We start from the raw sequence: 12,372 nt of genomic DNA on the forward strand, positions 1-12,372 counted from the left end.
ACTGTCCCCATGACTTGTCCTACCTGCCTATCTTCCTTTCCACCTATCCACCCCACCCTCCCCTCTGACCTTTCACCTCCATCCCAACCCCCATTCACCAATTGTACTCTATGCTTCTTTCTCCCCACCCTCGCCCTCCTCTCATTTATCTCTCCATCCTGCAGGCATTCTGCCTCTCTTCCTGATGAAGGGCTTTTGCCCGAAACATCGATTTTCCTGCTCCTCGGACGCTGCCTGAACTGCTGTGCTTTTCCAGCACCAGTCTATTCAAGAATCTGGTTTCCAGCATCTGCAGTCCTTGTTTTTACCTAGTTATACCAATCATGCCAAAGTCTCAAAGAAATGAAACCAGACCGGTCACTTGGCATCGATTGAGGTGCCCGAAAATGAAATGGCAGAAACAACACTGTCGATCTTGCAGAGTCCTCCTTATGATCATCTGGGTGCTAGTGCCGACATTTGAAGAGCTGTCTCACAGATTAGTTGAGCAACAGCCTGACATAGCCATACTCATGGAACCATACCTCACAATTTCACAGAGACCACCATTACCATTCCGAGATACATCCTGTCCCTTCAACACAACACACCCAACAGACGTGGTGGCACAGTCAGGAGGGATGGCCCCAGTGGTCCTCAGCATTGACTTTGGACCTCATAAAGTATCATGCCTTCATTAAAATATGAGCAAGGAAATCTCCTGATTAACCTGTATTGTGCTCTCTCAGCTGCTGAATCAGTACTCCTCCATGTTGAACAGCACTTCAAGGAAGCACTGAGGATGGCAAGGGCACAAAACGTACTGTGGGTGGAGGATTTCAATGCCGACCACCAAGAGTGGCTCGGCAGCAGTAATACTGACCAAGCTGGTCAGGTTCTAAAGAGCATAGCTGATAGATGGGGTCTGCGGCAGGGAGTGAGAGAACCAACAAGAGGGATAAACATAATTGACCTAATTCTTGCATCTGCAGCTGGCAGATTGATATCTGTCCATGATAGTATTGGTAAGAGCGACCACTGCACAGTCCCTGTGAAGACAAAATCCCTCCTTTACATTGGGAATAACTTCCATTGTGTTGTGTGGCACTTTCACTGACTTCAAACAGATCTAGCAAATCAGAACTGGGTATCCATGAAATGCTGTGGATCATCATCAGCAGAATTGTACTCTAACCTCATGGCCTGGCATATCCTCCATTCAACCGTTACCATCAAGCCAGGGGATTAACCCCAGTTCAATGGAGAGTGCAGGAGGGCATGCTAGGAGTAGCTTCAGGCATACCTGAAAATGAGGTGTCAACCTCGTGAAGATACCAACAGAATTACTTGCATGCCAAGCAACATAAGCAGCAAGTGATAAAAAGAGCTAAGTGATCCCACAATTAACAGATCAGATTTAAGCTCTGCAGTCATCCAGTCAGGAGTGGTGGTGGACGATTAAACAACTCACTGGAGAAAGCTCCACAAATATCTCCATCCCCAATGATGGAAAAGCCCAGTCCATCAATGCAAAAGATGAGGCTGAAGCTTTCACAGCAATCTTCAGCCAGAAGTGCGAAGTAGATAATCCATCTTGACCACCTCCAGTGGTCCCCAGCATTACAGGTACCAGTCTTCAGCCAATTCGATTCACTGTACGTGACATCAAGAAACAGTTGGAGACACTGGATACTTTAAAGGCTACAAGTCCTGACAATATCGTAGTAATGAAAATTTTGGTTCCAGAGCTTGTTGCTCCCCTAGCCATGCTGTTCTAGTACAGTTAGAACACTATCATCTACCCAACAATGTGGAAAATTACCCAGATATGTCCTGCACATAAAATGCAGGACAAATCCAACCCAATCAATTACTGTCCCATCAGTCTCCTCACAATCATCAGTAAAGTGATGGAAGGTGTCATTGACAGTGCTATCAAGTAGCACTTGCTCAGCAATAACTTTCTCAATGACCTCACTTTGGTTTTTGCCAGGGCAACTCAGGCTGTTACCTCATGATAGCTTTGGTTCAAACATGGATAAAAGAGCTGAATTCCTGAAGTGAGGTGAGAGTGACAGCCTGAAAATGTGTTGCTGGAAAAGCGCAGCAGGTCAGGCAGCATCCAAAGAGCAGGAGAATCGACGTTTCGGGCATGAGCCCTTTTTCAGGAAGAAGGGCTGATTCCTAAAGAAGGGCTCATACCTGAAACATCGATTCTCCTGCTCCTTGGATGCTGCCTGACCTGCACTTTTCCAGCAACACATTTTCAGCTCTGATCTCCAGCATCTGCAGTCCTCACTTTCTCCTGAGAGTGACAGCCCTTCACATGAAAGTTGCATTCACCTGAGTGTGGCATCAAGGAACCCGAGCAAAACTTCAATCTCTGGTTATCAGGGGGCAAACTCTGCTGGTTGGAGTCATACCTGACATATGGGAAGATGGTCATGAATCTTGGAGGTCAGTCATTTCAGCTACAGGTCATCTCTGTAGGAGCTCCTGAGGGTAGTGTACTGGGCCCAGACATCTTCAACTGCTTCCTCAATGATCTTCCTCCCTCCACCATAAGGTCAGAAGTGAGGATGTTTGCCGATGATTACACAATGTTCAAAACAACTCAAAACTCCTTGGATACTCAAGCAGTCCATGTTCAAATGCAAGATGATCTAGACAGTAGGAGAAAGTGAGGACTGCAGATGCTGGAGACCAGAGTTGAAAAGTGTGGTGCTGGAAAAGCGCAGCAGGCCAGGCAGCAGCCGAGGAGCAGGAGAATCGACGTTTCGGGCATAAGCCCTTCTTCAGGAATGAGGCTGATGTGCCAAGCGGGCTGAGATAAAAGGTAGTGGAGAGGGGGGGTGGAATTTGGGGGAAGGGCGCTGGGAATAAGATAGGTGGAAGGAGGTGAGGGTGATAGGCCGGAGAGGGGGTGGGGGTGGAGAGGTTGGGAAGAAGATTGCAGATCAAGAGGGTGGTGCTGAATCCGGGGGTTGGGACAGAGATAAGGTGGGGGGAGGGGAAATGAGGAAGCTGGAGAAATCTACATTCATCCAGTGTGGTTGGAGGGTTCCTAGGCGGAAGATGAAGATGATCTAGACAGTATCCAGGGTTGGGCCGACAAGTGGCAAGTAACATTCATGCCATCCAAATGCCAGGCTATGCCCATCACCAATCTAACCATGGCTCTTTGACATTCAGTGGTGTTGCCGTCATTGAATATCTGACTATCAACATGCTGGGGTTATCATTGACCAGAAGCTCAACTGGGCTCACCACATAAATACAGTAGCTACAGGCCCAGGTCAGAGGCTAGGAATGCTGCGTCAAGTAATTCACCACCTGGCTCCCCAAAGCCTGTCCACCATTTATAAGGTACAAGTCAGGGGTGTGATCAAATACTCCCTACTTACCCGGATGAGTGTAGCTCCAACAATACTCAAGAAGCTTGATGGCATCCAGGACAAAGCAGGCCGCTTGATTGGCAAGCATCCATAAGCACCCACTCCCTCCATCACTGATGCTAAGTAGCCATAGTATGAACTATCTGCAAGATCCACTGTAAAAATTCACTAAAGATCTCCAGACATCACCTTCTAAACCCACGATCACTTCCATCCAGAAGGACAAGGACAGCAAATATATGGGAATACCGTCATCTGCAAGTTCTCCTCCAAGCCACTCACCATTGTGACTTGGACATATATCGCCATTCCTTCATTGTCACGAGGTGAAAATCCTGGAATCCCCCCCCCCCGCAATGGTATTGTGGATCAACCCACAGCAGGTGGACTGCAGCACCACCTTCTCAAGGGCAACTAGGAACTAGCAATAAATGCTGACCAGCAAGCAAGCAATGCCCACATCCCACAAATGGATAAATTTTATTTTTAAATCCTGTTAGCCTATTCTGTAATTCAATTAAATTGTGACTAATCTGTAACTCATTTTTGTTCTTTGACTCATTATACTCTTACTGAACAAAAATCTATCCGTCTCCGTCAATCTTCATTGGACATCGCAGTTGACTCACCAATCTTTTGGAAAAAGCATTCCAGATTTTTACTACCCTTTTTCTTATAAAAATGCTTTCTAATTTCACTTCCGTCAGCGTCCCTTTCATTTTCATGTTATTCTTCCTCAATCTGATTTCCTCCATGAGAGGAAATATATGCTCCTTTTCAAAACACTTCTTCATTTTAAACATTTTGGTCAGATCACCACTCAACTTCCTAAATATACGTGATGTGTCAAATTTATGCAATCCAACCTCATGTCATTCTGATGAATCAGGGTAATACACTTTCCAAGGCTAATATGCCCATCCTGCAGTCTGTTATCTAAAACAGCACTGTACTCCAAAAGAAGTCTGATGAAGAGTTTGCATACCATTTTTGACCTTTGTATGCTAACTTCTTTGAGTAAAGACAAATATTTCATAAGTCTTTTTCAACCTTTAGCTAGATTTCTTTGAATTCATATATACATGTTCATATAAACATGTTCTGCAATACTATTGTTCTTTCAGCTATATGCAATGAATCTGACAATTCATTTTTGCACGAGGTGATTTAAACCAATGCACATCTTAACCCTTGTACTATTTGTGACCAACCAATATATACCTCTTTGACCAATCAATAGAGTACATAACTGTACCATGTGTAACTCACCAATGCCTGTACCCACGTAATCAACAATTGTATTTTGTGTAGTTATTTTCTTTCCTTATGTTTTTGTGGAAAATTCTATAATAATTAGCCTTTTTTTCTTGAAGTGCTGCTGGATTGCTAATCTCCAAATCTTGATGTTTGAGCAACATAAAAATCATTCTTAGTAAATAGTATGTGAATTTTAAATCCTGTTCCTTGATATTCTCTTACATTGTTAATTATTTTTCAGTATTACTGGATATGTCGACCTTGCAACTATATTTTGATCTCTATCATAGCATTCCTCCTTCACTTTCCCCACTGGTAAGTCTTACTGTGTGAATTTGACAGTGATTTCTAATGCATATTGCATAGCTTAGTTAACATGTTAGCTTTATTAAAAAAATACATACCTCTGGGACATGTGTTTCAACCAACCCCACTCTATCGGAATGGATGTTGCTTCTGCCTTTAGCCATAAGGAGCTTAATGTTAAATTCCTTTATGCAGACTGAATCCAACTTCATGTAAATTTAGATTTGCAAAACACCACCTCTAACTTGATATTAAATTGGGAATCTCACTCAGAGCAAACATAGCATTTAAATTCTCACTGGCGGTATGAAGGTTGTTTCTCAGTTAGGACTGAGATATTTGACCCAATGCTTTACTTGACATGAGACTGCTTGACACCAAAACTGATAGTTGGCATGGAAAATGTTATACTCACCAACTCTGAAATTCACAAAAGAATTATTTGTGAAATAAACTTTGTGAAAGGTCCAAGCATTTGTTGTTTTTCATTTCAAAGCTATGAAGTTATGTTTTATTTTCTTGATGAGGCAAGTGAGAAAATTATGCTGGTTTAGTATTATAGTTTCTTATACACAAGGGCAGATGATCAATTGGTCACTGATCACACAGTTGCTCCTGATTTAGAATATTCAACTACATCCTGTAAATATGAAGCACATAAAATAATTTTTTGTTTCTTTTTGAGATCATTTTTGAGTTTTTCACAGTAGTGAGCCTCTTATTTTCTCCATGCTGTCACAGTAATGGCTTAACAGATCGTTCAGATTAAAGGTTACAATTTTTCCGCAAGGCACCCAAACTGAGAGAATACTATGAAGGAGCGGGTTAGTAATCTCATCAGGTGCCATTGGAGTTTTCTTTTGTTGATGGATATGACTCCAGGTTGTGCTAACGGCCACAGATAGAGAGTCATTGAGTCATACAGCATGGAAACAGGTCCTTTAATTCAACCCGTCCATGCCGAATATAATCCCAAACCAAATTGGTCCCACCTGCCTGCTCCTGGCCCATATCCCTCCAAACTTTTCTTATTCATGTACTTATCCAAATGTCTTTTAAACATTACAGTTGTACCTACATCCACCACTTCCTTAAGAGGTTCAAAACACCCTCTGTGTAAAACATTTGCCTCTCGTGTCATTTTTAAATCTCTCTCCTCTCACCTTAAATATGTGCCCCCTCATCTTGAAATCCCTGATCCTAGGAAAAACACAACTAACATTAACTCTATCTATACCTCTGATTTGTTTTATAAACTTGTATACTGCTGCCTCTCAACCTCCTAAACTCCAGTGGAAGAACTCCCAGCCTATCCAGTCTTTCTTTGTAACTCGAACCTTCCATACCAGGCAACATCCTCGTAAATCTCTTCTGAACCCTTTCCAGCTTAATAATATCCTTCCTATAATTAGGCAACCAATTCTGGACACAATATTCCAGTAGAGGCCTCACCAATGTTCTGTACAACTTCAACATGACTTCCCAACTAAGAACTGAGCAATGAAGGCAAACGTGTCAAACACCTTTTTAACCACCATGTTGACATGTGATGCAAACTTCAAAGAATTATGTACCTGCACCCTTTGGTACCTCTGTTTTAAGGCACGACCCTTAAGATAGGCCCTACCATTAATTGTCTAAGCCCAACACTTATTGTACCAAAATCCAAGACCCCTTTGTAACCTTCGAAAACCTTCTTCACTGTCCACACGCCACCCATTTTGGTGTCGCCCCCAAACTTACTAACCATGCCTTTTGATTTTCTCATCCAAATCACTTAAGTAAATGACAAACAAACAAAGGGTCAAGAACCGAGCCCTTGTGGAACACTGTGGTGACTGGCTTCCAGGCTGACAAACAACCGTCCCCACCACTCCCTCTCCTATAGTTAAGCCAATTGGATCAGTGTTTATTGGGTATCTGGAGCACAGCAAAATTTCTAACTTTTCTCATCTCTGCCGAGAGTATTTCAGTTTATAGAATTCCTGATTTCATGCTGATAAGCCTTATTTCCTGAACTCTTGCCTCCCCTCTTGTCATGTTATACAGCTGATACTTGGGACTGTAGGACAATTTGTCAGATTTAATTTGCATTTATCTAGTACCTCATAGGTAATACAGTCATAGAGACGTACAGCACGGAAACAGACCCTTCTATCCAACTCATCCATGCCGACCAGATATCTCAACCCAATCTGGTCCCATATGCCAGCACTTGGCCCATATCCCTCTAAACCCTTCCTAATCATATACCCATCCAGATGCCTTTTAAATGTTGCAATTCTACCAGTCTCCACCACTTCCTCTGGCACCTCAACCCATAGGCGTACCACTCTCTGAATGAAAAAGTTGCCTCTTAGGTCTCTTTTATATCTTTCCCCCTCACCCTAAACCTATGCCCTCTAGTTCTGGACTCCTCCACCCCAGGGAAAAGACTTTGTCTATTTATTAGCCTCTGATGCTCCAGGGAAAACAGCCCTAGCCTATTCAACCTCTCCCGATAGCTCAAATCCTCCAACCCTGGCAACATCCTTGTAAATCTTTTCTGAACCCTTTCAAGTTTCACAACATCTTTCCGATAGAAGGAGACCAGAATTGCACACAATATTCAAACGGTGGCCTAACCAACGTCCTGTACAGCCCCAACATGACCTCCCAACTCCTGTACTCAATACTCTGACCAATAAAGGAAAGCATACCAAACACAGCTTTCACTATCCTGTCTACCTACGACTCCACTTTCAAGGAGCTGTGAACTTGCACTCCAAGGTCTCTTTGTTCAGCAACACTCCCAAGGACTTTACCATTAAGTGTGTAGGTCCTGCCAAGATTTGCTTTCCCAAAATGCAGCACCTCACATTTATCTAAATTAAACTATGTCTGACACTTCTCAGCCCATTGGCCCATCTGATCAAGATCCTATTGTAATCTGAGGTAACCTACTTCACTGTCCACTACACCTCCAATTTTGGTGTCATCTGCAAGCTTACTAACTAAACCCTTTATGCTCACATCCAAATAATTTATATAAGTGATGAAAAGTACTGGACCCAGTACTGATCCTTGTGGCATTCCACTGTTCACAGGCCTCCAGTCTGAAAAGCAAACCTCCATCACTACCCTCTGTCTTCTACCTTTGAGCCAGTTCCGTATCCAAATGGCTAGTTCTCCCTGTATTCCATGACATCTAACCTTGTTAACCAGTCTCCCATGGGGAATCTTGTTGAACACTTTACTGAAGTTCACCTAGGTCATGTCCACCACTCTGCTCTCATCAATCCTCTTTGTTCCTTCATCAAAAAACTCAGTCAAGTTTGTGAGACATGATTTCCTTGTTATCTCATTCCTGAAGGCTTCCTATTTTCCAGCTGTCTCTTTCCCTCTGAACATCTGCGCCAAATTGGCTTTTGAAAGTTCTTGCCTAATACTGTCAAAATTGGCTTTCCTCCAATTTCGAACTTCAACTTTTAGATCTGGATTATTCTTTTCCATCACTATTTTAAAACTAATAGAATTATAGTTGCTGGCCCCAAACTGCTCCCCCACTGACACCTCAGTCACCTGCCCTGCCTTATTTCCCAAGAATAGGACATTTTGCATCTTCTCTAGTAGGTACATCAACATACTGAATAAGAAACGTTTCTTGTACACACTTTACAACTTCCTCTCCATCTAAACACTATGACAGTCCCAGTCTATGTTTAGAAAGTTAAAATCCCGATAACCACCCTATTATTCTTACAGATAACGGAGATCTCCTTGCAAATTTGTTTCTCAATTTCCCTCTGACTATTTGGGCGTCTATAATACAATCACAATCAGGTGATCACCTCTTTCTTATTTCTTAGTTCCACCCAAATACCTTCCTTGGATGTGTTTTCGGGAATATCCTCTCTCAGTACAGCTGTAATGCTATCCCTTATCAAAAATGCCACTCCCCCTCCTCTCTTGCCTCCCTTTCTATCCTTCTTGTAGCATTTGTATCCTGGAACATTAAGCTACCAGTCCTGTCCATCTCTGAGCCACGTTTCTGCAATTGCTATGATATCCACTTCGTTCCCCCCCCACATGCGCACACCTTACTAGTTTAAGCAGCTCTAGTAAATCTCCCTGCCAATATATTAGTCCCCTTTAGGTGCAGTCTGTCCTTCTTGTACAAGTCACTTCTACCCCAAAAAAACCTTCCAATGATCCAAAAATGTGAATCCTTCGCCCATACACCAGCTCCTCAGCCATGTATTCATCTGCTCTATCCTCCTATTCCTGCCTTCACTAGCTTGTAGCACCTGGAGTAATCCAGATATTACTACTCTCAAGGACCTCCTTTTTAAATTCCTGCCTAACTCTCTGTAATCTCCCTTCAGAATCTCAACCTTTTCTCTTCCTATGTTGTTGGTTCCATTATGTACAATGAGCTACTGCTGGTCCCTCACCTGCTTGAGAATGTTCTGCACCCTCTCTAAGACATCCTTAATCACGATTCCTGAGGAAGGGCTTATGCCCGAAATGTCGATTCTCCTGCTCCTTTGATGCTGCTGTGCTTTTCCAGCAACACTTTTTTAAAAATCCTTAATCCTGGCACCAAGGAAGCAACACACCATTCTGATATGTTGCTGCTGGCCACAGAAACGTCTGTCTTTACCTTGGAGTAGAGAGTCCCCTAACACAATCGATTGCTTGGAGCCCGACATACCTCTCATTACATTAGAGCCAGTCTCAATACTAGAAACTTGGCTGTTTGTGCTACGTATTCCTGAGTGTCTATCACCCCCTACATTTTCCAAAACAGCATAGTTGTTTGAAATGGGTATAGCCACAGAAGACTCCTGCACTACCTGCCTACCTCTCTTACCTTTGTTGGAGTTAACCCATCTATGTTACTGTATCTGAGACTTTCCCCCCTTCCTGTAACTGCCATCCATCATATCTCCTTGTTCTTGTAAACTCCTCATTGCCTCTAACTGCCTCTCCAACTGATCCATTCGATCTGATAGGATTCGCAACCAACTGCATTTATTGCAGATATAATCCTCAGTAACCCATAAACTCTCCCTAAACTCCCACCATCCGACAAGAAGAGCGTATCATTCTACTAAAAGCCATTTTTGCTTCTTTCAATCTACAGACCCAGAAAATAGTACTGTCTTATTCCTCTACAAAACACTGCTGCAGGTTAAATTCATATTTATGGCTTATATTTTAAGTTTAATCAAGAGACAGAGCTCAATAAAACATATTCAAGAAAGAATCCACTCTACTCACTTCTGTCGACTTATTTTAAGGCCGCACTTAAAATCCACTTATCTGCTTCTGTGCTGTGACCTTTCCCAAACAGATTCCTCCCAGATTAGTTATGAATTTCACTGTTCTTTAAATTTTCCCAGACTCACTCCAATATCCAACGATACATGAATTCAACAGCAAAAGCAATAAAAGTATTTCAGAATCAATCAGTTATATGGGTAATCAAGGTGGTCAATTTATACGCAGCAAGATTTCACAAGTTGCCAATGAGAGTGATCTTAGGTTCATTAATTTTTGGTCACGTTAGTTGGATAATGTTATTTGGCCACTAGACCTATGCAGTGTAGAAATTATGATGCCATGCATGCTAAATGGTAACTCTGGAAACAAGTATTATTCTTGTTATTGTTTCCTTGAATGAAGGTCTTAAATTCTAATGTGCACTGAAATGCAGCTGACCATTATGTCTTGGAAAAGTGACAGTAAACTGGTAAATGTTCACAGACTGAATAAAACTTGAAAATTTGATTTTAATTAGTAAATTTTACTTCATTGATTGGAAGTTTCTTCCTATTTAGTTGAAGAATTTAGATGCCAAATTTGACTCTAAATGAGCTCAACTGTGCTCGTGTATTGATTAATATCCAGTTGTGATAGGGACATTGTTTACTCCTTCTTTTGCGATTTATTCTTGTATTTCCTAGGCACTTTCCTGTTTAGCCCAACTTGCTTCAGTGAGGAGGTCATTGTTTAGCAATACAGAAAGAGCGACATTTCTTACTCGCCTGATGAAAGGAATACAAAGAATACTTGAAAATCCTCAGGTAATGACTTAAGAAACTTGGTCATCACACAACCTTACCATGTAGTGATAATGAAATGTCGAATGGTTTGAAAGATTGCCCTGAGCGGAAAGCACAGAATTTGTTTGTAAAGCTATTTAAGAATTTGAGTTAAAGTTTAACCAATGACCTTTTGTTGTAACATTACCATTGGTTGTCATTTTGAACCATGTTGGAGCAATTGGCTTGCAGCAGAACCCTTCCCTCACAGATAATTTAAGTCAAATCTATCGCATTGTTTTATGCAGAGTCAAACATGTTTCCTAACTATTGTAAAAGCAGTGATGTAAAATTTTATATTTTTTTAAATTTAAAAATTGATCAGAAATGGTGAAATGGTTTTTGGTAACAATATTAGAAACATTTGAAAAGTTTTGGTATTGCTACCTTGAGAATGACTTGGAAGACGGTTAACTGTTGAACGCTGAACTTTTAAACCAAAAGTGGTCAGTTTTTAATGGGTGACTGATGACATATGGCAGAAATTAGCTTCACTTTTTAAAGTGAAATATCATGTTCACTGTTTGATTTTTTTTGTGGAACTTATCTTAAATAAAAGATTTGAGTTCACGAATCTTTAGTAGGTTTCAGACTATTGGTTACAGCTGTGTTACTGAATGGGGATGAAATGAATTATGCAGTGGGTGACTTGCTCGTAGTGGTCCAATGTAAGGGAAAGTAAACCGCGCCACACAAACCTTGAGTTAATTCGTGAACTCAGGGGAGAGACAAGTCGACCGAATGGTCACAAGTCACTCCAATGAGATAGAGAGTTGCGTGATCATTTAGGTCATAATCATTTATCAATTAGCAAACTGTTAATTGCAGGATAATGATCAAGTTAGGTACTTTGCCCAGTCACTAGCCTCAGTCACGTGATATCGGAACAGTGTTGTTAAGTAGCTGATAAGCAAGTGTTAGTATACAATAGTTTCTTGCCAAAGAGAAGAACGATGCAAGGAAAGAATTCATTTATCAGATAGTAGTACAGCTGCAAGGCCAATTGTCTTGCTGACCCTGGGAAAATACCAGCTTGGCAACCAGACTCTAATATGAGATTCAAAATGGTTTCCAGGCTTTTACTATGTGATAAAATGGCTGCTTTGAATTGAACAAATCTCCAACAGAAGCATTCATCAGTGAAAAAATTCCAGTTTCTTGAGAATTTTTAAGAGGTTTTACAGGATAAGTGCAAACTATGTTGGAAATTTTCATCATCTGAAGGTTAATATTTTTGGTGAGATTCTTCCTTGGAACTGAACAAATAATTTACATAAATTTTATTTCACATTTGCAGCATTTCTAACTTGGTCTTTTTATTTTTAATGTACATAAAAAAATCAAAAATA

General features: G+C 41.4%; 1 protein-coding gene across 3 annotated transcripts in view; it reads left to right on the forward strand.

Annotated features, from left to right (window-relative positions):
* Nucleotides 1–12,372, forward strand: part of LOC122556776 (ran-binding protein 17-like) — a 1,066,498-nt gene that overhangs the window by 264,544 nt on the left and 789,582 nt on the right. For all 3 annotated transcript variants that reach the window (XM_043703926.1, XM_043703927.1, XM_043703928.1), the window contains 2 exons: nucleotides 4,873–4,946; nucleotides 10,886–11,005. In XM_043703926.1, coding sequence (XP_043559861.1) covers nucleotides 4,873–4,946; nucleotides 10,886–11,005 — 194 coding nt within the window. The remainder of the gene's footprint in view (nucleotides 1–4,872; nucleotides 4,947–10,885; nucleotides 11,006–12,372) is intronic.

Source organism: Chiloscyllium plagiosum, chromosome 14 (genome assembly GCF_004010195.1).
Source record: "Chiloscyllium plagiosum isolate BGI_BamShark_2017 chromosome 14, ASM401019v2, whole genome shotgun sequence".
Classification (NCBI taxonomy): domain Eukaryota; kingdom Metazoa; phylum Chordata; class Chondrichthyes; order Orectolobiformes; family Hemiscylliidae; genus Chiloscyllium; species Chiloscyllium plagiosum.